The following is a 27,151-nucleotide window of genomic DNA, read 5'->3' as shown; positions in this document are numbered from 1 at the left end:
AGAGATGACAGTGACAATTACAATTGTCAAAACAGGTTACATTTTCTTGTTAGGAGTGAGTAATATTTACTAATCTATGGCCTGGCCAAATAACGCGTATTTTAGGGCCGCGCCAGGCGTCGCGTTTATATAAAGTGTGTAATAATCTTAAGGCCAAACATAATACTTAATTTAGGGCCGCGCTAGGACTCATTTCTGACGCCGAAATGTGTTGTACTGAGTTAGTAGTAAGCGGTCACACAGAGTGTGTTCTGTTACATATATAATACAAGTTCTGTTTGACCAGGTCTTTATTTAACACTGCACGAATGGAAGCTACTATCGTTGCTAACCCAATGTAATAATTTCAATTTAACTTCATAAATACAATATCAACTTACCCATTTCTAAATATTCAGGAAACAAGCCCATGTTGCCAAAGTCAACCAGTTTAAAGTCTTTAACCCATTGCATTGGGCTCTTTATTCTGAAATAAAATTAAAATTAAATTTAAATAATGTAATACCAACATGCATACAACTACATAAACTAAACTTTTATTACGAAATAAAAATAATTAAAAAATCAAACAAATAACAACAAAATGTTCTTATCTCAATTTAGTTTAATTCGAAGATATTAAAAACAATATTAATAATTAAAATGTTTACTTGTTTTTCCTGCCGATGGTACGTATAATGTTCCACCATTTAAGCAAATACGGCATCATCATCTCCACTATCGTGTTGATGGCCTGCTTGCCGATCATTATGATCGCCAGTTGGATGGACAGCTCGAGAAGACAACCGCCAGGCGAACACTGAAAGAAATATATTTTCAAAATTTAAATTAATTCCATAATAAGTGTACTGCATATTATACAAAATATGCTATGGTCAGTCATCGCCGAACAAGAAATTATGTTAGCAATATCCACAGAAAAACACATAAAAATGCAACTTATCCATAACAAACATCCAGTAAAATATGCAGACATATCTACGTAGATATGTCTGCATATTTTACTGGATGGATATCAGGATTTTATTTTTAATGCAAACTAAATAATTAATAAATAATTAATTAATTGAAATTTCAAGGGCTACTATCATACCCCAACAATTTTCACGCATAAGTGAATTTGACCAAATCACATTTCTCAAGTACATAAGACTTTCAACTTAGTTCAACGAAAACTCTAATCTAAGAGTTGAAAAGTAAAGGAATTGATATTTTTTATCAATTCATTATTTTTATTGCTACATAAACTATAATAGCACATTACATAATACATTGCTAGATAAACTATAAACCCCTACGCCGAGCGAGCAAGGGAGCGCGCTGAACCCGTTCCGTGCGCTGAAGTTCTGGAAGCAGAATAGGGCTACGGTATCCCCTGCCTGTCGTAAGAGGCGACTAAAAGGGGGCTTCCGGGGTTGCGGGCGGCAAGAGTGGGAGCTCGAACCGTCCAGTATGCTACCCCGGGAAGGACGGCGGTATGTGTGGTCGCATACCGTCGTACGCGTACGTACACCAGACGGTGTGGCGAGCGTCACGCTCACCTGGGCGGAGCCCGGCGGGGCAAAACGCTAAGAGGACTCCGGTTGCGTTTCTTTGGAGATCCCGGAGTCCTCTACGCAGCACCGAGAACGGCCACTGTGGGGTTTTAGTGCAGTAAGAGTCCGACATAACCCTGTGTTACTCCCATGACACCGGGTACCTTTTGAAGGTTTCTCCCTCGTTAACGAAAAAAAAGTCACTATAAACCCCTACCTCCTCCTGGCGGTGTCCGAACAGCAGCACGTACTCCCCGGGGCGGCCCACGAACTTGCCCTTGAAGAACGCGATGTAGAATATCGAGGCGTAGTAATTGACGAACTGTAGCAGGTATATCTTCAACGTCAGCGAGTCATCGAACTCTGTTTGGGTGCGCAGGAGTTCCTTCTCGGTCAGCCATTCCGCGAGGTACTGATAGATCTGTGGGGTACACATTTATAAGGTGGTTTAATATAATCATAATCATAATGTTTATTTGCTAAATAAGCTATATTGTTATAACGTAGAAATTCATCCACGATAAATGACGCAATAATATATGATGGACGAGATATTTTAGTTTTCAAAATGTATTGGTATAAATTCCCGTGCTAAAACAATCGATTTTTAAACATACAGGGTGATTTTTTCAAACGGGCCTTCATGGCCAAATCCGAAACTATGAGGATTAGCGAAAAATGCTGAAAGGAGTTACGAGGCCGATTTTGATAAAAACTAATACTGCATCATTAGTTTTTTAAAATATCTTTTTCCTTAGCCGGGAATCGAGCGAGTTCATTTTGAAAAAAATACACCCTCTATATTATTCCACTATCTGATAGTGTCGCTTATAAGGATCAAATTCTGGAGAGTAATGTTATGTGACAAATTAAAGGAAAAGGAAAATTTTGAAGAAAATACATATTTTTTCATACCTTGGCATACTAATCCTTAAGGATTATACATACCATATGATTTATGTATAATTCTTTAGGACTATACATAAGTGATAACATTGAAGAATTTGTTGGTTAATTAACTAATTCTTCGATGTTATGGCCGTGACAAACGGCTTAGTATGAGAAAGTAATAGGTTGGCAACTAAGTTCCCGCCGTTTTTAGGATTTACTTTTTAATAAAAATAGATAAGTGATTAATCAGTAAATTCTTATTTTTTTTTTGTTGTTTACAACTTCGTTTCAACGTTGAATATGATTTTCAATATCTGTTTGTTAAGTAATCACTCGGATTTGACTCGAAAAAGTCATTCTCGCAAATTGTCAAATTTACATCTGTATTAAACGAAACTCTATTATAATGTTACAATGGTACAAGTTGAAAATTTATTATAATGGTCCTGAAAATAACCTTAACTAAGTCGAACATAAAAATATAAATTCTTGGAGAAAAAAAATGTCCGCTTTCGAATGATTTGAAATATTAGGCCAAAAAATTGTTAATACGCGAAATGTTTAAATTAATGAATGGCGGAAACTTAACTGCCAAATTATTATGAAAAAAAACGAATTTTCTTCAAAATGAGGCTTTTCCTTTACTTTGTCATTTATCATTACTTCCCAGAATTTGATCCTTATAAGCAACACTATGAGATGGTGGATTAATATAGAGGGTGTATTTTTTTTTCAAAATGAACTCGTTTTATTCCCGGCTAGGGAAAAAGATATTTTAAAAAACTAATGATGCAGTTTTAGCTTTTATCAAAATCGGCCTCGTAACTCCTTTCAGCGTTTTTCGCTAATCCTCATAGTTTTGGATTTGGCCCTGAAGGCCCGTTTGAAAAATTCACCCTGTATAATTACGATGGAATTTTAGTGTTTGACAAAAGTGACTCTCCCGATCACGATCCCATGTCACTATAAATAAATGACAGAACGTCATAGAAATCATCGTGATATCGTAGTGTCGCCGATATGATATTTTACCACTTAAGCCCGCTCCACATTCTCGCGAGAATCTCGCGGGAACGCGAGATAAACCTGATTCGTATAGGCTCCACATTCTCGTTTCTCGTGCATTTCTCGCGTTTTCGCGAGATTCTCGCGAGAATGTGGAGCGGGCTTTAAGGAATATCGAACCATTATGACATCATGACGTAACGAGCACTGGAGGGGCGGCTAGTGTCACTGTAATGGTAGTTCGCAGCCTCCGAGCGATGCGCACGCGCTTCACGTGCTCGGTAGAACGTTGTAAGGTGTTTTAATTGTAAAGTGATCATTATAAAATACAAGTTTTAAGTGCGAGTTAATAGTGTTTCTTTTCGATGCAACAATTTATCTCCTCGTGATATTATTTATTTATTTATTTCCATTTAATTCAGACATAGTCCATATTTTGTTAGTATTTACATTGTACTTAAAAACCTATGTTAGTAAAATTTATTATAATTAAAAATAAGAAATAAAAAGTAATAATAATAAATAACAAATATGACAATACAACTAAAATTATTTTCTATGCGACATTCCCGCGGAGATCACGTGCACCATATTCCAGTGGCTCATTATTGGGCTGTTGATCTTATTACTAATGACGCTTACGAGGCTGTTGGTGCTGCCAGTCACACGTCGCATCAGGGATGCGGTCCTCTTGCGTATGATCGCATAGAAATCATCTACACGCGCTTCAGTAAACATTCCTGATGCACTGCAGTAACGTGGCAGCCCCATCAGCACCCTAAAAGCGTCATTGTACTGAACACGCAGAGCGTTGTATGCCTTCCGCGAATATTTGGTCCAGAGGTTGCAGGTGTAAAACGATTGGCAGTAGGCTTGAAAAAGTGTGACTTTAACACTTTTATCGCATCGCGCAAACCTTCGGGCCAGCATATTGCATCTGACAGCCAACGCCCTGCGTTCCCTCTCTATGTCCGTGTCGTCCAAGCCATCCTCGGTGACCCAGTGACCAAGGTATTTAAATTTAGTTACTCTATTTAATAGGGTACCACCAAGATATAACGGTGGTACCGAGGAATAAGTTTTGCTACCTGCTTTGAAGATAAGCACCTCACTCTTCTTAGCGTTATACCTTAGTCCATGTGTCACCGCGTACTTCTCACAGACCGACAGCATTTTCCTAAGACCGCTGATTGAGGGACTCAGCAGCACCATGTCGTCAGCATAGCTTATATTATTAACAAATGTGCCATCAATAGAGCATCCAACACCAGTGGTGCTTATACCTTCATGAAAATCTCATCAAAGAATCTGATGAGGCTCGTATGGTGTCGCCTATTTATGTTGGGTTGATTACATCTGTAATAATCAACCCCAGATACGATAAGATATTCTTACCTTAGGTTGGCCGCAGATGTGCCACTACCCCCTGAGGAGCTGCTACCCCCTAGGAGCTGCTACTCCCTAAGCTGGCACGCCTCTAAAAAGTATGTCTCCCTTACCACATTCTTCAAGCCAGAACACGGCAATGAGACGGGAATAGATATGAAGGTGGCGGAATCGGAGTCCAACCACGTCTACCACCTTCAATAAACCAAAATAGCCTGTCAAAACTCACATAATTAAAAATACAGATGAACACGAGATTGATGCACGCTGCCGTAGCTGTCGTGAACATGATCGGGCTGTACGTGATCAGCGAGTGGTTCTGCCTGAGCACACTGGCACCGAGGAGGGACATGCGGTAGAGCACGACGCCGAGCACGGTGGCGAGCGCGAGCGCCACCAGCAGCGCCACCACGCTGAATGACATCAGGGTCGCGGGGAGACGCATGCGCCAGAAGGGGACTGTCGGCTCGCTCTCGCCTGTCACCACGTTCAACTGACAAAATGAACAATTCAGTTAATACGTTAGAAATTTAAACGTCTAAAAATAAAGTTAATAACAACCATTGAGTTAGTAATTTAAACATCTAAAAAATAAGCTAACAACGACAATTAAGTTAGTAATTTTATTAATTACGCATCTTTTAAGCTTAGGGAACTCGTTGATGATTGATCATTAATTTTTATTACGAATCACAATCTACAATGATATTGTAAGAAGACTTGAAGACTTTGATGCATTTTATCACAAACTAGCTGACCCGGCAAACTTTGTACAGTCTTAAAATCTATTTCATATAAAATAGAGCCTATGTTACTTATTATCTACGGATAATGTAGCTTTCGAATGGTGAAAAATTTTTTAAAATGTTTCAAGTACTTTTTGAGCCTATTCATTACAACCAAACAAACAAACACAGTTTTCCTCTTTATAATATTAGTGTAGATAAGTAAAAATATTTTCTCATGAAATTCCGTGAGTTCACTTACAAAAATAACTATTACGGGTCCACGCACACGGATAACTAAAACTACTCCTTGAATCATTTCTCGTGCCATTTGTTAATCCATATTATCATTTCATTAGATCAACAGTTATTAAATCTGATTGCAGCCAGTAGCAAGATGCGTAAGAGGTGACCAGTAAAATGGTAACGGATTATTAGTAATATTACCTGAAAACGTTTAACGTGGGCCAGCCTGGCCAAGTACTGCGGTCGCGGATGTTCTTCGTACACGTCGAAGCCGGTTAGATCCCATCGATGCGTCATCTCTGCAGAATACCGTTTCCACATTTCTAGGAAACATGCCGCTGTGAAATACAAATATTCATCATTAATACACTTAATGATTATTGAGGATCGAAATTGTGGAGCGGTTCTTATACGAGTCTGTACAGAAAGTAGAAGATGCTAAATTGAACCAAATTTTGATTTATGTTCTAGGTTTAGAACTTCGCATAATCATCTGTGTGTGTTCATGATACCCATGTCACACGGAGTCGTGTTCGTGTGTTCTATGAGTGTTAATAGCTGCATTTTCATTTTAACCTTACAACAAAATAATTTTGTTCATAAAGGATTAAAAATATCAGTAGCAGCAGTATTGTCATTAATTTAAAAAAAAAATAAGTACTGCACAATAAAATGTTGTAAGCAACTATTTCGGATTCTTATATAAAACAATACTAAAAAATACCTACAGCATAATTCTAATAATAGCTCAAAACTTACCCCAAAAGCTCATGAATATAGCAAAGAACACAGTGGTGGGGTTGTCGAAGAGGTATGTGATGCGCGACTGCAGACACGTGGCCTTCAGGTCCCAGTAGTCGCAGAAGTAGTCGCACTGCGGACACATCTTCACCGTCGAGTTGTAGTTGCATATTTGTTCGCTGTGGACATAGATAAGTATAGATATCTCACCGCCTTATAATTGAAGGAAGCTATTAAATGGTTAGCATAGCATTTAATGGCCGTCATGGTGTTATTTATGCGGAACAATGCCGACATGCGCAGTTAAGTCGTGCAAAAATACGAAATCGAAGAAAAATGCGGAGAAATATCTTGACATTCGTAAATGATCTAAAAACTACATTTTTTAATATTTTTCAGACACGAAAATAGATCACAGTGATAATTTCAATTGTCAAAACTGGTTACATTTTCTTGTTAGGAGCGAGTAAATCTTTACTAACTTATGGCTGTGGATTATAAAAAACAATTGGTTTAGTATATTTATGTACAAATAACTTTTAAAATAATTGATAAATTAATTTGCAGTTCTTACACTAGCTTTCATTTCTATTTATATGCGTTTTTATCACAAAGTTCCCCGAAATATCAGACTGAACCATATCGAAACGTGGCCAGGTTTAGCTAGTGCAAAAATATGCTTTTATTTATTTATTTATCGATATTGAATGATAATGACCAACGTGTTGTTATCATACGGTCAAACCGACCGTATGCGAGAGCATTGCAGCTAAGCAAGCTAAGTATAATTATCTATTTTAATTTATGTGTAAATAAATTAGTTAGGGAAAAATGTGACGATGCATACCTAGGAGGATTAGTGTACACGGTAGCCGCCGAGTATATGAAACAAATCAAACCAACAAGAGACGCAGGAATCAACATGTGTGTGTAGAAACCGAGCCACGCGAAATATAGTCCTGTAAACAAATATAAGAAATCATTTATTACAATGTTTACATTTTTTTTTATAAATATGAGTAGCAGACGAGCATGCAGTCCACCTGATGGTAAGTGGTTATCTGTAATCAACCCCAGATAGGATAGATATTCCTACCTGAGGTCAGTCACAGATGCGCCGCTACCCCTGAGGACTAAGCTGGAACGTCTCGGAAAAATATGTCTCCCTTACCACACCCTTCAAACCAGAACACAGCAGCGCTTAACACTGCTGCTATATGGCAGAAATAGGTGTGTCGGTGGTGCTGCCGGAGTCGAAACACAAAGGGTTCTACCACCTTCAAGTTGCAAATATATAAATAATGTACAATGAGACAGGTGGTTGCCAGTTTCACATTACTTCATTTTGCAAGACTGACAAAATCCATACTGCTATCACCTACAGATCAATAACAGAATAAAAGCTTCTTAGTTTCTCAGTTTAAGTTCTGTTCCATCCAGTAGTAGTAGTGTAAGAAAAAATATGCAACTGAGAATAATTTATTAAGAATAAAATTCGCCAAGTAAGAGTCAAAACTCGCACATGGACGCTTCCGTACCACCAAATTGTCATTAATTTTTACTTCTTTTTATTCATTTTATTATTTTCAACAATACTTAGTTATATGACACAAAAATAGATGGCGTTGGGGTGATGATGAATGATACGTAAACAACGTATAATAAAATTAAAATAACTATATTAGAATATGTTTTATGGTTCTTATTTGTATTTATTATAATACCAGTTATAGTAGTAAACGGATTGTAAATTGTTTGTTTGCGGATTGTTTTCCTAGTACAGTTTAACAGTTTGTTGTATAGAGACCCCCTTTAATATTCAACTTTATTTTATTTGTTGTTATAGCGGCCACCGTTATGCATCCTCTGTAAAAATTTCACGTGTCTATCTATATTACGGTTCCGGAGATATAGCCCTGTGACAGACGGACAGACAGCTAAGTCTTAGTAATAGGGTTCCGTTTTTACCCTTTGGGTACGGAACCCTAAAAACATAGTACAACCAATAATAATTTTTAATTACCTTCATAGACCTACAGAAAATTAACTCCTAACATCAGAATAAGTTGTTACCAATTTTAACGCCAAAATAGTCCTTAACATAATCCAACGGTTGGTAGTTGAGGCACTTCGAGACACTCGCCCATTCTTCGTATAGGAGATGCCGCATTGAGCCAGGAGTTTTGAGATCACCCTGTAGGCAAAGGCAAGTCTTGTATAAGTACATAAGGGAAACAAATTAACTAAATCTGTATGGACATATAATTAATCAAAATTTTAAGGAAGTGGCATGCGTAAAAGTTCTTTATAAAGATTCCTTTTTCTGTCTAATATCAGCAGTATTAAGCGCTGCTATGTTCCACTTTGAGGGGTGTGGGAGGGGATTAGGGGAGGCATACAATTCCGAGGCATTTCAGCATATTCCTCAGGGATAGCGGCGCATCTGGGGGCCGACTTCAGGTGAGAATCTGATCTAGCCTCAGGTTTGATCGCAGATGTCAATGAGCGGCAAGCCACATAACATCAGGTGGACTGCATGCTCATGTGTCACATGCATGCTCGTATGCTTCTTGACATCAATAACTGTATAATATTCAAATTATATTGCAATCTATTCAGATTATTTTAATTATTGACATTGATATAAATAGAATTTAAGATATGTTAGGTAAATTGTTTTTAATTACTAATTGTACAAAATTTTCACGCTGACCCGGCAGTATGAGAGAAAATTTCTAGCTATAAGACCTTAGTTAACCTTATTCTATACAAATAAATAATTATGAATTGCATGATATTATAAAGAGGTAGAGTTTGAGTGTTTGTTTGTAAGGGCTAATTTTCGGAAATACTGAACCGATCATGAAAATTCTTTCACAATCAGAAAACAACTATTCCGGAGCGCTTTAGGCTATATTTTATTATGATTGAACAAAAAGTTCAGAGAAAAATAATGGCATATGTATATCTAGGCAGCGGAAATTAGGCATAATGTGATGCTTTACCGGCGTACGCTGACTAAACGGTGCGGTATAGACGAACATAATGTGCATCATAAACGTTGTTCTCCATTTCTACAAAAAAGCCCGCTGTACTGTAAAGCTAGGTTTTATATTTGACATTACAAAGGGCTTTTTTATTCAACGAAAGAAAGAATGCATGTCAGGTTGTGTTTTTTAAACGCGGGCAAAGCCGCGGGTGCTGCTAGTATTATACATATACAGAGAGAATTTTTCAAATAGGCCTTCAGGGCCAAATCCGAAACTATAAGGATTAGCAAAAAATGCTGAAAGGAGTTACGAGGCCGATTTTTATAAAAACTAAAACTGCATCATTAGTTTTTTAAAATATCTTTTTCCTTAACCGGGAATCGAACTAGTTCATTTTGAAAAAAAATACGCCCTCTATATTATTCCACTATCTGATAGTGTCGCTTATAAGGATCAAATTCTCGGAAGTAATGATAAATTACAAACTAAAGGAAAACACTTTCAAGAAAACACATATTTTTCATATTAATTTGGCAATTAAGTTCCCAATCATCAATTTAAACATTTCGCGTATTAACAATTTTTTTGGCTCAATGTTTCAGCCTTTCAGGATTTTTCGCTAATCCTTATAGTTTCGGATTTGGCCCTGAAGGCCCGTTTGAAAAATTCACCCTGTATAAAAAAAACATACGTCGTGTAGCGGATACGCAGCGGAGTAAGTCCCGTTGGTGATGAGCCTCGTGACGCCGAACGCGAAGTCGTCGTTGGACACCGTGAACTTCTTCCTGTCCAGGATGAACTGGACTATCCGGGAGCGGATCGACGGCGTCCAGAAACACTCCGAGTTCGTGTCGAATCTGCGGACATTTATTTGTTTATTTTATTGTGTAAAGCATTTAGTACGATAGGTCAATAACGATACATAAAGTCCAATTAAATGCTACCTTTCCAGGTGTTACACATGTCAAAAGTTAGTTAAAATGTCAGGATTAACAATAAAAGTATTAAAGGTAAATTAAATTATTTTTCATTGGTCATGTTTAAAGCCGGCGATGCATTGGCGACTGGTGTTGCAAATGTCCATAGGCGACGTTGACTGCTTTCCATCAGGCACGTCTGCTTAATCGTTAGGTTAACCGATAAAAAAATGTTACTGTGCAGTTAAATAACTAGCTAGACGAGCATGCAGTCCACCTGATGGTAAGTGGCTACTGCCGCCCATGGACATCTGTAATCAACCGCAGATAGGATAAGATATTCCTACCTGAGGTCGGCCACAGATGCGCCGCTACCCCTGAAGACTAAGCTGGAACGCCTCGGAAAAGTCTGTCTCCCTTACCACACCCTTCAAACAGGAACACAGCAGCGTCTAATACTGATGTTATTAGGTAGAGAAAGGTGTGGCGGTGGTGCCGCCGGAGTCGAACCACAAAGGGTTCTACCACCTTCAGATATACATTGTGAAAATTTGAACTGTCTACTCACGGTTCACCAGATACTTCGAAAAAAAACCAAAAATACTGGTGTGGTGTTGTATGGGGACCCCTTTTTTTATTCACCTGTTTTAATTCTTAGTAGTTGTTGTTATAGCTGTTTTACTCGACTGCGGAAAGTAATTTTTACGAGGGTATGTATTTATGTCTCATTCTTTCGCTTTCGCAGTCAAAACGGCTTGAGGAACCTTAACATAATTTAAGGTGTCGTTAGATTCGTTTTAATTATGGGAAGGACATAGGTTATATTTTTGATCAGTCGTGTTAATTGGTTTTTAATTATTCCCTATCAAAAGGAATTTGTGACTGGCATTGCAGAGTCGGGTACATCGTTGGCTATGACAACGATATTTTACACAGAAGTTCCATAGATAATCACTACAAACACGATCTCAAGATTTTTGAATAATTATCCCATAACATAAACCTTACAACTACTTACAAAAATCAGAAAGTACTTACAAGTACTCCTTGTCCTTAGAATATATAGCAGTGAGCCTGTGTTTCCTTTCCGGAAACTTATTAGGGTCCACTCGAATCTTAGCCATCATACGGTCCCAGGCCGCTTCCATTTGGTCTATTAAACTGTTGGTCTTATCTTGCACGTCCTTGAGCGCTGAGAACTGGAGTGAAGGATATCATTAACATATGATTTCATTGTGATTGTGTGTTGCACGTTAGAGAATACAGCGGAATTAGGAGCCTGAACGTCGGAAATGACTTATTAACAAAATGTTTATTATATTTATGTAATTATGTGTAACATACCAGGCTTTTGATGTCTTTTCTTGATTGTATGAGGTTTGATTACGACATAAGCATGATTCCATGGTACAACCAAGCTTTTTTTGTCTATTTAATGAATAATGTTCGCTATTGTCTTAGAGCGTGGGAAAATATCTCAATATCCACTAGAGATTTAATCATACGGTATAAATTTATTTATAATTCTCATGTTAAGGATTTTATTAAATTCAAGAGAAAAATATTGTATCACCTAAACATAAAAAACAACATAATCAAACATGCCAAAAAATATTTTGACTTAACATAAAAAAATGTTAATGTTAATGCAATGTTGTAAATAACGGCAATCATTCATACATAACTAAAATATAATTAAAATATATTAAATGCTGGAAATTTCCAAAAACATAAATGTGATTATGTGAAGTATTTATCATATAATTAATGATACCACACCCTTTTATCTGATATGGTACACATGTGCATGAGTATATATACAAGATGAACAAAAGAAGTCAGTCGGTAATGCGGGCCTCGAAAGACCTCCCATCAAAAAGCATGAACTTCACGCTTCAAGCTAACCGAATGTAAACCTTCCTTAAGACAGCTTATACTATGTTTAGTGAATGATGTCGATGATATGACAGCGTCGGACTACGCAGAAGAACCGCCGAGTTACAGCACGATGGCAAATGCGCAAGCTAACATCGCCTTAAACACAATACCATAGAACCATTATTTATTACTAAACTACCATTACATAGCAGTACTTGTTAGGACCACTGAAATCGAATGAATCAATACATTTTAACAAGTTCATTCACAACTGAGCTCACTTTTAAAGAAATAAGGTATAGATTTGTTTTCAAGCATTGTTGGCTTCAATCCAAAAGAATCAGTTGAATATTCAATTTCAATGGCCATGTCTTACAGTTAATAATATATTATGAAAACATACAAAACATTATTTCCCGGCACGAGCTTATACTAACAACAACTATTCATGCTATTATGTTGAACAAAGAACATTAAAAACATTACCGAAGACAACCATTGAAGAATAGTTACTGCTATGTAACTATTCTACATACGTCTATTCTATTATACGTCATGCAAGGAACTTATCCAAAAATACATTATAACTGAATAACAACATTGAGAAAAAATGCGTTACTATTAAGTTATTTAAATGACACATGAAAACATAAGATAGCATGCAAAGAACTTATCCAAAAATACTATAAAAATATACGTTTCTATCATAAATGATAAGATAATACTAAAAATAAACATAGAGATATAACCTGGAACTATACAGAAAAAGGCAGATAGTGCGCGCGGATTTAATAATTAACATAGCAGATAGAATTCTGGTTTCTAAAAGGTTTAGTTTTATTATTTATCCAACGACAATCCAATGTCAACTTTAAGCTTGATAAACATTTGCATATTTTATTATAGTCCAAAAAACTTTTCCATGATGCCAGAATGTCAAAACGACCTAAGAAGTGAACAATTTTAACGATTCCATTTATCAATCAATCAATTTAATATGTTCATGCAAATCACTAATAAAAATATGAAAAATTGATAATTTTATTGACAAATAACATAATTTCTAGTTTTAAAACCGTAATTTTATTCAATTAACGTAAAAACTTAAAACTTTTTGATTTATTAAATTTGTTGAATTGAAAAATCACTGTAGAAAAATATGCCTAAATTTAGCTGACAACAAATTCCATTTGATTATTTCCAAAAACCGCCACACTTACGGAAAAGTTTCGGACTAACTTTAGTCTTCAGTTATGGCGTTCTAGCTGCATTTTTCCTCTAAGCGTATAGATAGTATAGATCTTTAACTACTGAAATTAGCAAATTAAAATAGAAACGATTATTTGTTAATTATTCTGACTGACTTGAGAAACCGATTTGCAAAGGTACCTTATAAATACCTACTTTACTTCTCCAAAAAATGTTTTAATGTAATTTCTTTTAAATTTTTAATTTTTAATCAAGGACATGCTACCAGCAGATTTTTTAATGTTCACACCACATTAATTTTCTATTAGGTATTATTCATAGTTTACTATTTATTTTATTTATTGATATTATAACGATCTATGCGCTGATTTACATTTGAAAATAATATATAATACATAATATGAGGAAAATATTTTACGAGGAAGATCATCAACACGGAAAATAATTACACTGTTTTGGGCCAATTAAGCCTAAAATTAGTTTTGGTCGAAACAGCCAAGTATGAAATAGTCAAATTAATATCGTTATAACTGAAAATCAGCGCTGAACAGGATCACAATCTTGTCAGCAAAAGCTGAGTCACTCCCTTTTGCCCAGTATTAATTTTAAATTAGCTTTTAATGTGTATTCTTTTGTACTTTAAAGGCAATAAATGTTTATTATTATTTATTATGCAACTTATTTAATAGGCGATCTTTATGGCGCGAAGGTATACTGTCCCTTTGCTCTTACTGTCCCTTTGCTTTCTATACGATTGCCCTGCTGAACACCGATTCGTACGTGGCACCACCACCACCCTACCCACGACAGTGTTTGAACCGCAAAACTAAATGATATATTGTGGAAATTTTTGATTGTGATATAGTATTTTCACCGATGTAACTAATAACTAGAAATAGTGAAGTGAAAGAGTGACCATTTCAAATTATATTGAAATACGATGATTGAACAATGACAAGTCGTACCGCTGCGGCATCGCGAAGTCCCTCCAGCCAATTTCCTTATTAATATCTATTATCCAAGGTCTACTAATTCGTAAATTCCTAGAGCACCTTCGAACCAGCGCAACCAGCATAAAATTGCATTTCATTCACTAATAGAAGTCAAGAAATCATAGATTGTTTTCATTTTGGCGCGCTTCGTGAAACTTGATACATACGGTTTTTTTATTTAAACTATTTTGCTAATATTTGTCAAAATTTGCCGATCCGATGTTCTTCTTTTTTTTAGTTTCATCAACCTTTAATCACATATATGTGTACATATATTTTTATACATCAGAGTATGATCCCAGCGCATAGACCGTTCCGAACCCCGGCATAGCACCCCGCCACCCCAGCACCCCAGCACCACGCCTAAGCATGAGTTAGCCAAGCGAGCGATCACGTCACGACATCTGCATACCTTTGACATACTATACATGGCGGCATTCAGTATCGCATTAGTCCTCGCACCTTTTCTTATCTTACTGCATTCCTACGGACGCACGGGTACATACAGTTAAATCACTGCTGTGCTACATTCTGTGTGTGTGTGTGTGTGTGTGTGTGTGTGTGTGTGTGTGTGTGTGTGTGTGTGTGTGTGTGTATGTTCGTTGTAGATGAGGAGATTCAAAAAAATAGTACAACTCCTATTTGGGCATGTCCTTCAATTTCTTTATTTTTTTGTAGGAATTTCTCTTGTTATTCAGGTTCAAACAATCTTTCAATTGAAAATATACCTACCTGTCTACGTTTTTAACTAAATTCCAATGAAATCCTGAAAAAAAAACATATTTGTATATAATTTTAATCAAATACAACCCTTCATTTTAGCTTGTCCCCACTAAATTTTTTAACTCTAAGTTCAATTTTATCAATATTTTCTGGATCACCTGGGCATGTTTTGGTGTTGTTATAAAAAATAAACTCCTGTTAAGAATAATTTGAATAATAAAAACAGCTTTAATACATTTTAACTATTTAAAACTTTTAAACAATCATAGTCCCCGAAATTGGTTAATTCCGGACATGTCCGGTTTGTTACGTCAATTTCTTTTAAAAAGTCCTACCAAATTCTTTTTATTTTCGTTTTCCGAATATGGCAATACCTTAATCTAAATATCGGCCATCTTAAAATTTTTACGCCAGTGTCATTTCGTCGTTGGTGAGAGTGTGTTTCGTTACCAATTGGACTGAGCAGAAATTCGTCGTCAGGTTTGTACTAACACAATTAATTATTTATCCACACGTTTCTTATAATAAATTAATAAAGATATGCATGGGTTCATTCTGAATAACTTGTTGTATGTGGTATAACTTACTGACTTATTGGACCGGTAATATATTATTTTTAAGGTTAGCTTAACACATTATGTTACTTCGGTTTTGTTACTGCAGGTACGGTAACATATAGTTGGACCAAAAAAGTAACAAAACCGACAGTATAAAGCTAAGTTTACATAACGATTTTAACTGAGAATTAGATAGGAAGGTACGTATGGCCAAATACCTTTAAAAAATAATTAAAAATCATGTTTACTTTTATTGGCAACTATTTGGCTGTGTTTTATTTTAGCAAGGATAGAAATAGTGTTACCTACACTACACTATATACACTACACTATATATTTGATTAAATAATATTGATGTTTCCAATCGGTATTATTGGATTAACTATTTTTCAGAATTATGCCATTAACAGCAAAAGAAAAGATGCGTAGGTATAGGGAAAGGCTAAAAAATGAAAATCCTGACAAGTATGAGGATCAGCGAAAAAAGAACTTAGCAAGAATCAAGTCGAAAAAGAAAAAAATTGCAGAAATGACACAAGCTGAAGCAGAATCAAAAAGAAAACAGTGGAGAGAAGAAAAAAGGATAAGCAGACAACGTAATCTTGACATTAATAGACCATCACCTATGCCTGTGCCCGAATGCAGAAAAATAAAAGAAGAACAAAAAACCGAGGAAAATAAAATTAAAAAGTTAAAGAAGAGACTTCAATTGCATCAGAAACAAAACCAAAGGAATAAAAATATAATTAATAAGATGAAAACTAAAATAGAATGTTACAAAAAAAGAATTCAGAGATTACAAAGACAAGCCAGTGAATCCACAGCTTCTTTACAAAAAGCACTAGATATCGTTACGGCCCGAAATGAAGTATTAGAGAGCGCGTTAAAAACCAGTTTCTCAAGTTTTACGAAAAATTCAGAAAAACATTTGCTGAAAAAAGTGGTTCACAATTCGAAAAATAAACAATATACTTCTGGAGTGCTTGGATTGAAAGTGACAGCAAGACTTAAACCAAAAAAGGCAAAAAGAAATGAGATTCCGGAAATAAAAGCTTTCTACCTAAGAGATGATGTTAGTAGAATAACATCAGGTAAAAAAGAATGTAGAGTAAAAAATAAAAATAAACAACAGATTAGGTATCTTATTGACAACATATCAAATCTTCATAAGAAATACAGAGAACAGGGAGGGCATTATGGCATTACTACTTTTTACAAAAATAAGCCATTCTTTGTTTTATCTCCTCATATTCAAGCAAGATCAACTTGTTTGTGCGAAAAACATGATAATATCAAATTTCAATATGAGAGTTTAAGGAGACATCGTATTATAAACGATGACTTTGACAAATTGTTGCAAGATTTAGTTTGTGATATTAAAAACCGTGAATGTATGTACAATAAATGTAAGAAATGCCTAAATAGAACCCCAAAATTTGCGGAAGATCAGGACATATTACATACGGTTAATTGGAACCAGTGGGAACGCCAAGATCATACGTACACAAAAAAGGGTGGATCGACAATTCACACAAAAAGGACAGTTCGCGTAACGAAAACAGACACAGCACAAAAATTAATAAATGATTTTACCCACGATATTATAGCTTTTAAAAGGCATTATTATAATAATATTCACCAACAAAACGAATATCGAAAATTAGTCACTAATGTGAAAGATACTGAGGCTGTTATAATATGTGATTTTTCAGAAAATTATCAGAGTAAACTAACGGAAGAAATACAATCCATGCATTTTGGTGCCTCAAAAACTCAAATTAGTCTCCATACTGGCATGATTTATATGAAAAATAGTTCACAATCTTTTTGCACGATATCTGACAACCTCACTCACCAACCTCCAGCAATATGGGCCCACTTAACTCCTATTTTAGATACAGTTAAAGATATGTGCCCCAATGTAGATGTTATCCATTTCTATTCAGATGGTCCAACATCTCAGTATCGACAGAAAAATAATTTCTTTTTACTTTCTCTATTTACCAGACAACTTAATCTTTCTTATTCAACATGGTCATTTTTCGAGGCTGGTCATGGCAAGAGCGTAGCAGATGGGATCGGTGGCACCATAAAACGGATGCTAGATATGAGGGTATGTCATGGCGCCGATATAAAAAATGCTAGAGATGCAATCGAGGTAATCAAAAAATCTAACACAATGATACAGGTTCACCTTATTGATGAAGATGCTATTAATACAATTACGAATAAAATACCTGACAATATACGAATGTTGCCCGGTACTATGAAAGTACACCAAATCATTACCGACACACAGACAGTCGAATATAAAATAAACTACAGAGATGTCAGTTGTTTTTGTAACCCGCTCAGAGGAAAGTGTTCTTGTTTTTCTCTAGGTGAACACTGTCTTCTATCATACAACAGCAATCCAATACAACCACTTCCACCCTCTGTAGTTGAGAATGAGACTGATTTATTATATGACTTAGTTGAACTTGAGCTTCCATCACCCGCACCTTCTTGTAGCATACTAACAGAAGATTTAACTTTATTTGATACAATTGAAAAGGAAGCGAAAGAAGATATTATAGACAGTACGAACAATATGTTAGATTCTGCACTAGGCATTGACAAATTGCCCTTGATTATTTTGTCTACCTCTCCTGGTCCTAGTTCTGAGAAAAATAAAGTACACATTAGTCCAAAACTTTGCCAATCTAACTTAAGCATGAATTTTCGAAATTGCAATAAATGTAGTTGTACAATACTCAGCCAGATAACTAAATGTATGGCTTGTAAGAAATTTTATTGCGAAGATTGCGTCGGTGGCGGTCCCAGCTTTTTTGATTATATTTGCGATAAATGCTTTCAAGATAGTGAAGGTAGTTGCGCTTTACTTTTTTCTAGATTCAATTATATTATCAATTACGATGACTACTCCTAATTTAGACATTTTGTTATAGATTAATTCCCATCCTCGATTGAAAGAACACATACACGTTACGCATTTCACAACGGCTTTAACTACAGGTAGTGTATACATAATATAATCTTTTCTTAGCTTGCCTATAGTCACTCTTCCAAGTAGGCCTAAAGTTGCTGAATGATTTCCGTTTTTTTTTAATATTATTGAATATTTTTTTACAGATTATTATCTTCGAACAGTAAATATGGTGATTGTTGTGGACATTGATAAAATATTAACAAAAAGTGATTTGCTACAATATTATTACTACAAATTAAAGTGGCCATGGGCTGAAACACATCTCATACTTTCCTCTGAGTGTGGCAATTGCCATAATGTAACACATATCAGTGCTGCTGGACATCGGCCGCTTCACTTGAGTCTATTAATGAATTCAGGCGATATAAAAATGCTGTTAAAAAGTTCTCAATTTTGGTGTGATCATTGTGATGCATTGATTTATGATCATTATCCAAAAGACGAATGCACAATATGTTCTTAGACCCAGGGAGAACAACTATATAAGATTGAAACATAGTGCCTTAATTTAAATCTTAATCGTTTTAAAATTTCAGTGATAATTAATTATATTGACACGTTGATTGTAAAACTGTAATTGTAATTTAAAGAAGACTTATTGAACATTTCTGTTGATTATTGTGTAAGAAGCATAGCATGCTAAAAAGTAGAATTTATTATACAACGCCTTGTATAAAAATTTGTTAGTACTGTTACATTTTTTTATACAAGGCGTCATTCTTTTTCTGCATATACCACTGCATTAGTATATGCAAAATCTCACTCTGAGGCCCAACCTTGAAATCGAGAAAAACATTCATATACGTGCATACATTTGTACACTGTATGTCTGTTGTCGAAATATTGGGAACACCTGTGTTTTTTTGAACGTTGAATAATTTGTAATGAATAGATTAATACGTAATTATCTACTTATTGTGTTCCTACTTAAAGATCTCATTAAAAAGATAAGATTTTAGAATAAATATTTAATTAATGCCTAATATTTTAAGTGTAGTATTGAAGCAATGTAAACTGAGCCTAAGAATTTTGTTACCATCTGTTTTGTTACTGTCCCCCTTTTGAGTACAGTGATTTTATATGATTATATCGTTAAAATGTTTATGTTTAAGAATATACTTGATTTCGGTTATAAATATTAGTTATTTATCAACTTTTAAACATGCTCATAATATGATATAAGTTCATTTTTCATCATAGGCATGAAAAAACATTGTTCATTTGGAGACTGGGGTAACGAAACTGACTGATAATAGTATTTTAACTGATTTTTTAAATGTTTTTAAATTTTATTGATTCCTTAAGTAACATAAAAAGACTGATTATTTCAAATAAATTTATTAAAGTGATAGAATCCCCCGTAGTTTTATTTATTATTCGACTTAAGTATTGTAACAAAACTGACATTAATTTTTACTAAGCCCTCACATTTTTACATTTTAACAGATAAATACTATTTCTACGTAAAATTTTAGTTATTTTTAATAACTAGAGAATATAGGTTTGTTATTTCAGATATTTAGAAAACCATACGGTGTCGAAAAAAAATGAGTCATATTTTCATCAGTTGTACTAAATTTTTAAATCTCGTCAGATATGGTCTGAATACATTGTAAACATATAAATAAAGGTATCTGTCTGTGATATTCTGATGTGTTTATTTTTTTACTAGGGTTCAATAATCATACTTTTTCCAAAATTTTAATTGATAACACAAACTAATCAATGACTGCCAAGTAAAAAAACGGTTGATCAACAACTCTCATAAAAATTGCTATGTGGTCACAGCAAGTGTGTTATGAAGGTGAGAAAACCCTTTGTGGTTCGACTCCGGCAGCACCACCGCCACACCTATTTCTACCTAATAACAGCAGTGTTAGGCGCTGCTATGTTCCGGTTTGAAGGGTGTGGTAAGGGAGACAGACTTTCCCGAGGCGTTCCAGCTTAGTCCTCAGGGGTAGCGGCGCATCTGTGGCCGACCTCAGGTCGGAATATCTAATCCTATCTGGGGTTGATTACAGATGTCCATGGGCGGCAGTAGCCACTTACCTTCAGGTGGACTGCATGCTCGTCTGCTACTCCTATATTATAAAAAAAAAGCTAACAAGAGCTGATTTTATGTCTTCACTCGCTTAGATAAGTTTCAATATAATATTTATATAGGTACAATAAATCACTGCACACACTTTGTTTTACACATACAGAGCTAAGCATATCATAGACAAGTAAATACACTGTATTCAAACCATACCAACTTATTTTGTTTCTAGTAACGGACAAAAGCATTAGGTAACAATAATACCAAAAACATAGAACTTATATAAAATGAGACAAAAAGTATATAAAAAAATTATATCAAATTTAACAACCCATTTTTGAAAGAAATAATACAAAAGAATAGAATACAAAAAATGTTGAATATAAAATTTAATAAAGAGTCCATACAAATATCAACCACTACGCATCGTACCCTTAAGGGGTACAGGGCCTAAACGAAGCAACATCAACAAAACTTATGTTCAACATAGATTTAAATCAATATGATTTAAGACATTAGTGAGCTAAAAGTTAATACAAAGAAATAGTCGAAAATCACATCTTGAGTCAATATATTATGATCTTGAATTAACATACCCGATGTCACTAAACCAATTTATTTAGATCTTCAGTTGTTCCATAAATATATCCCCATTTCAATCAGCAACCATGTTGGCGCAAAACCATTTCTAATTTAAATCTATGGTAGAACATACCTAACACTCAATACATACACGTAACAAACAAACACTAAAGATATTATAATGGCAAATATATGTACGTACCTTCATTGGCATCCTGAGTTTCAGAATTTCGCTATAATCCCTTAAAACCATTAGTGGTGCGTGTATCTGAAAATAAAGACCATTTGAGGGAATTAATTAAAACTCTATACTATAGGGTATAACCAAAAATCTTTTATAAACCAGCATTAGGCTCGTAGCTCTGTCGCCATACAAAACGTATACACTAACGTACGTAAATACTAAACGTAAATCGTAGAAACAGCTCGATTATGGCGGTGGAAAAGTTTGGTCTGATTGAAGGGCGCTAACCCTGGTGACTCCATGTCGGATGTTTTTAAGCCGCCCACGAGCCATCCCTCAAGGTTTTACTGCTGTCCACTGATAATAACAGGGGCCGTCGGCTTATCGACCCTCCGATAAACAGAGCATGAGAGCCACTAGCGGTCACCCATCACAACATATTAGCTCAAAACGACACAAAGCTATAGTCCGGCTCATTGGCATAAACTCACTCACTTTAATAAAATGCAGTCCATGTAGATCCTCGGGCGCTTCCATCTCTAGCTGGAGACCCTCGCTCTCCAGGTTTTCCTCGAAGACCTTCCGGTGTTCGTAGGCCTCTGGCGTGGTGGCGTCCTCCTTGCCCGCCTCCCACACCAGCACGAAGTCCACCGACCGCACGCCATCCTTGAAGGTCAGCGATGGGTTGTTCAGGATGCCACCCATTACAATTCTGTGCAGATGGAACTTGTTAGTATGGAGAATAATGAATTCTAATGCTGCAAGTTTGCAAATTAATTAATCCGATTATTTTCTAATATTTGGCTGTTCAGGGTAAAATTTTAAACGGCTGAGCTGATATTAAGAGACATTTCATTAGGACCTAAAGTTTCCTATTAATCTTATTTTGCTAGATGCGCGTATGGTCTTTTGACGGAAGGTCCGGGCTCCCTAAACCCGCCATTCCCAGTACCCTTGTATGAATGGCATTGATGTGGACTATACAGTAAAGTACGTTTGATATTTTAAATTCTTAAAAAAATATACATTGAAAGAGAATCTCGATAACCGATGAACGAGTTTTAAATAGCTTTCAACGTTAGAATGCAAAGTTGTTTGAAACAACATATAAAGTCCAGTACATTGGCCGATAAGATAAATTATTATCATGATACTCTCTGCATAGATAAAATTTATTCAAATCTGGGAGCAATGTAATAAAAAATTCTAGCATTTCCAAGATCAAGTAAAATAAATTGTAAAAACCTCGTTTTTGAAAAATAGTAATAAATTTTATTACCTATCCATCATGTAACATTACTTTCTTTACCAACTTCATTCACAGTCATTACATTGCTTGACTTAAGAGTCCACTTGACTAATTTTTTAACACTTATATACGTAAACACCAGATAATTTTATCGAATTCACAAAAATCCGCACATATCACACATTTTCTGTCATGTTACGCGGGTTTACTATGAAGTCAAGTGTTTAAAAATAACTATCAGTAGTATGTGTAAAAATAGCCACCATAACATTTAAATTCTGACGTAAGAGCGTTCCCCAGAAGTAGTTTTTAAGTTCCGTAGCTATTATGATCTATTTCATTTCGCCCCTTTTTTCTTTGATTTATTAAATATAAGTAACGAACGAGTATTTAATCCACCTGATGGTTAGTGGCCATTGCCGCCCGTGGACAGATTTAATCAACCCCAAATAAGTTTATAGTCCTGTCTAAGGTCGGCCGAATGCATTGGCCCAAACCAAGGATTAAATTGAAATGCCCCATATCCCTACCGTTTAAAGCAGAACACCCCAGCTCTACACAGCAATTTAGGTGCATTCTATGAATGTTTTTCTAGCGGTGTAGTGAGACGTGATGATCGGATTGATAGTCCATAATTATCTGTCTGTTTGTTCGCCGAAAATCATTAGCTTTTGAACGATTTGAACGCGAATTTTGTTTAAGCATTTAAAGTGGTATAGGAAGTATACAAAAAATATCTCCCTAAGTAGAGAACCAATAATCCGTGCGGTGAGGTGCTGGCAGGAAGAACTACGTGTGGAAATTCGATTGTAACAGGAAACCCCAGATAAATTACATACAGAAACTACACTGCCTAAAAATCTAAATGTCGAAACGGACCTTCGCAAAGCAATCGATGTAAATGTCACAAAATACATCACCATACAAATAAGTGTAATACAATACTTACTTCAATTTGCATATTATTTACCATTAATGTTAACACATGCAGAGGCGGATGAGTGTGTCATATATTATGTTAGTGTTAGTTATCCATTCGTACATGTTTAAAAACTGCCCACATTCACCCAATACCACACCACAAAAAATACCATACGTACTAACATGAAGAACATTTACAATGACATACGATAAGCTTGGAAGAAAGACACAAAATTTGCATAAATTTTGTCGAGACTTTTCATGTAGCTACATATATTTCAAATACTTGTTGTATTTTCCATGACGTTAAATTGCTACAGCCCATAAACAAAATGATCTTTACTCATTTTAACAACAGCTCATCATTCAACCAATCAATATCAATTGATTGTTTGTATCGAACCCGCGATATAAAGACGATGTGTGATCACATGTATCTTCAAATGTTTGTCCTGTTTCGTTATCAAGCCAAAGGTCGCATCTCAAATTTGGTGAAGCGCAATTTGATTCAATAATTACATTTGTCGTGTATACGAGAGACCGGATAGCAGATTTGTTCTACTTTGTTTCTCTGCTTCCTTTTGACAAATGAAGCAACATATTTCAAATAACGCCCGTTAATTATTATCAATCCTACCAAAAATTTATATTTGATAATTTCTTCATACTAGTCATTGCCAAATAAAATAATGACCAAGAACAACATAATGAAAAAGAACAACATAATGGCATGGAACAAAATTATGACGTCTTTTGGGATGGCTGTTTACATATACTTACGAGCAATGGTTGGCCATTGGCTTGCCATTGTTATTGGTGGTGTCGTAGGACGCGGTGACGTCACAGCCGCACTCTTCGGCGGCGCGCGTCGATGCCTCGCTACCGTTGTCTCTGAAACGTGCATCATTAGTCTGTGGACTTATTCTCACATGCTACATACAGTTATGTATTAATCTACACACTTCACCATCAAGCTTTTTATATTATTATATAGTGCTACACACATAGTTGTATTTTTAAGTATTAAAGCTCAAATAACTATATCACCTATGGCTAAGACTACCGCCGACCAAAATAATACCACAAACTAAAATTATTTTTTATTTTATGGTAGTACGTTCCAAGTGGAAACTAAGGATAAACTAAATTAATACACACATTGGCCATATTCAACCTCATAGCTTTGTTATATCGTTTTCAGTTTTTTAATAAATAGTATGTCCCTTACGCTCTACATTTTGTTTTAAATTTTTAGCTTTTGTTAATGTAATTTAAATCCATTAATAAATCTGCAGTGACCAAGATGACATCTTTTTAAATATATAATATGATAATCATGATGCATGATCTCGTGTCCTCAATATATCTAATGAATATATGAATCGTGCATTATTTTGACACATATGATTTAGGGAAGGCAATGACATCTGAATTACCGATGAAAATATACATAGTATCTTTGAATATATTTTCAGACGTACTAAAATATAAAGCGCGATTATTTTTCTACAACATAATTTATGCTACAATTTCCTAAGAACATAGTACGATAATATATTTTAGTAGCAACCCTAAGGAAGTACCACTCCCGCATACAAACGCCCTTGTAACAATGCACTAGAAACTACATACCTCATTGTGTGGAATTAAATTAGGTGATTAGCGCTTATTTACAAACAGTAACCTCGTTTGCTATCAATGATTACGGCACCTAATTTGTTTGGTTGAACTAAAAATAATCACTTAATGAGAACCGATTTTATAAGTATAAATAAATATTCCGAACAACATCCTGTCTTTGGTATTAATGTGCCACTGAAATAATTTAACTGTCGACATGCACAATATATTCCTTATGTTCTGAATAAGTTGCAATAATTAGGTAGTCGGAAATTTAATTAGGATCCATAAATATCCAGGAAACCGAACTCAAAATTGTGTACCTACTAACGTTCCTTTGAAGGCAATTTTATTTGGGAACATACCAATATTGTATCTTATATCGGGTGTGCAACGACCAAATCAAATCAAATAACTTTATTGTGGAACAGGTTTAAAAACATAGGTGTACATTATGTAATTGTCCGCCATATTCCGGCCTCATGGGCATACAATATTATTATACAAAATTATAACTACTATTAATATTAACATTAAATATTAACGATTTGTTAAATTTTAAAGGCCGGGAATATTTTTCTCCTATCTTGCAGCCGCAGGTGGGTAAGATTTATGTTCTGATTTTAATAGTCGTTAGGGACAGACACTAACGATTTTTCATTCCTTTAAGTGCAACAATAACTAAGTTACGACAGGGGGAAAACGCGTTGAAACTTTCGTGCAGGTAGTACACTGTAGGTACTGCATGCGTTGACGAAATTTGGTAACACACGCCGTGTTTTTTTATATAGAACAGACAAGAGAAACGTGTATGTGATCGATTTATTCTGTTATTTCCATTACGTATGAAACTAGTACATACTTTTGCAACGACCCATCATCGATTGGAATGAAAGAGCTTGCTATCAAATGAGTTATGAGGTGATGTCACTCAATTTACATCCAATAATAACTTCAGGTTAACGTACCACTTACTGCAAATATACACACACACTCGCTAAAAATTAGATAGATCTAGTAGGTATGAGGTTACAATAACGCCAGTTACCAAAGCAATTTTCTTATTGCATTCGAGTCAATTCGAGTGTACGAGAATCGAATAGTGTAGTATGACGAGTATGTTATGGTTATGGAATTTGCGATCTCGATACACATATGGACTAATTTAGAATTATCAGATGATCCGGATACATTCGACGATCTGGCATGCTCTGTAACTGTGGAAGACCTGGAGCAGGTTTCATCATGCTGGGCCAATGCCATTCATGCCCATTACACAGAATATATTATGTTATCGCTGTGCGCCACAATATAGGTACTTTATATGCCTATCTCATTCCAATGAATCCAGACTGACGTTAAATATGTAAACGATGGATAATACTTCTTCTAGCCTTATAAATGACTATGTGAAAATGTAGTAATCATGATAGTTTTACGTTTATATTTTAAACAGGGAATTTTGCGCTACTAAAGTTATATGTACTAATAAATTGACCCGCATGGGGACTTGGGAATCGGTAACTGTTATCACAAGGTTAACACTGTGAAACATTGGCATATGTTAATGAGACTGTACAAAATATTTATATAAAGAACGTTTAAAGGTCACTTTGTGTATGTTTTATACGAGCTATTAGTTTTCATTTTATGTATATTTTATAAACTACGAACTATTATGAAGTAATTAAATCTTTAAATCACTGTAGGTAATCTTAGGTGAATATCATTTACGACGGTGATTATTATCAGGTTTTAATTATACTATATTCA

At 35.2% G+C, this 27,151-nt stretch overlaps 2 protein-coding genes and 1 long non-coding RNA gene across 10 annotated transcripts in view; 1 reads left to right on the top strand and 2 right to left on the bottom strand.

The window, feature by feature from the left end:
• The window catches only part of LOC140747202 (anoctamin-1), a 43,764-nt gene that overhangs the window by 7,779 nt on the left and 8,834 nt on the right, over nt 1–27,151 (bottom strand). For 4 of the 8 annotated variants that reach the window (XM_073079483.1, XM_073079484.1, XM_073079486.1 and 1 more), the window contains 14 exons: nt 24,539–24,649; nt 22,084–22,300; nt 21,607–21,672; nt 14,928–14,999; nt 11,475–11,635; nt 10,211–10,376; nt 8,603–8,723; nt 7,377–7,488; nt 6,548–6,708; nt 5,990–6,126; nt 5,047–5,310; nt 1,753–1,956; nt 651–799; nt 381–466 (listed from right to left, as the gene is read on the bottom strand). In XM_073079483.1, coding sequence (XP_072935584.1) covers nt 381–466; nt 651–799; nt 1,753–1,956; nt 5,047–5,310; nt 5,990–6,126; nt 6,548–6,708; nt 7,377–7,488; nt 8,603–8,723; nt 10,211–10,376; nt 11,475–11,635; nt 14,928–14,999; nt 21,607–21,672; nt 22,084–22,300; nt 24,539–24,649 — 2,027 coding nt within the window. The remainder of the gene's footprint in view (nt 1–380; nt 467–650; nt 800–1,752; nt 1,957–5,046; nt 5,311–5,989; nt 6,127–6,547; nt 6,709–7,376; nt 7,489–8,602; nt 8,724–10,210; nt 10,377–11,474; nt 11,636–14,927; nt 15,000–21,606; nt 21,673–22,083; nt 22,301–24,538; nt 24,650–27,151) is intronic. The other 4 variants (XM_073079485.1, XM_073079488.1, XM_073079487.1 and 1 more) reach the window with 2 other exon arrangements.
• LOC140747093 (uncharacterized) lies at nt 3,826–4,935 on the bottom strand. Its single transcript, XM_073079342.1, has 2 exons — nt 4,931–4,935; nt 3,826–4,707 (listed from the first exon to the last, which is right to left on the bottom strand). The coding sequence occupies exons 1-2, from the start codon at nt 4,933–4,935 to the stop codon at nt 3,981–3,983; spliced, it is 732 nt and encodes a 243-aa protein (XP_072935443.1). The 3' UTR covers nt 3,826–3,980.
• LOC140747203 (uncharacterized) lies at nt 15,656–20,222 on the top strand. Its single transcript, XR_012102856.1, has 3 exons — nt 15,656–15,718; nt 18,744–18,810; nt 18,928–20,222. It is a non-coding gene; the product is annotated as an uncharacterized LOC140747203 (long non-coding RNA).

The sequence above is a fragment of the Epargyreus clarus genome, unplaced genomic scaffold (assembly GCF_041222505.1).
Source record: "Epargyreus clarus isolate Ecla_fem2 unplaced genomic scaffold, WU_Ecla_fem_2.2 ptg000014l, whole genome shotgun sequence".
Lineage (NCBI taxonomy): Eukaryota > Metazoa > Arthropoda > Insecta > Lepidoptera > Hesperiidae > Epargyreus > Epargyreus clarus.
This window is presented reverse-complemented; position numbering and strand designations above follow the sequence as displayed.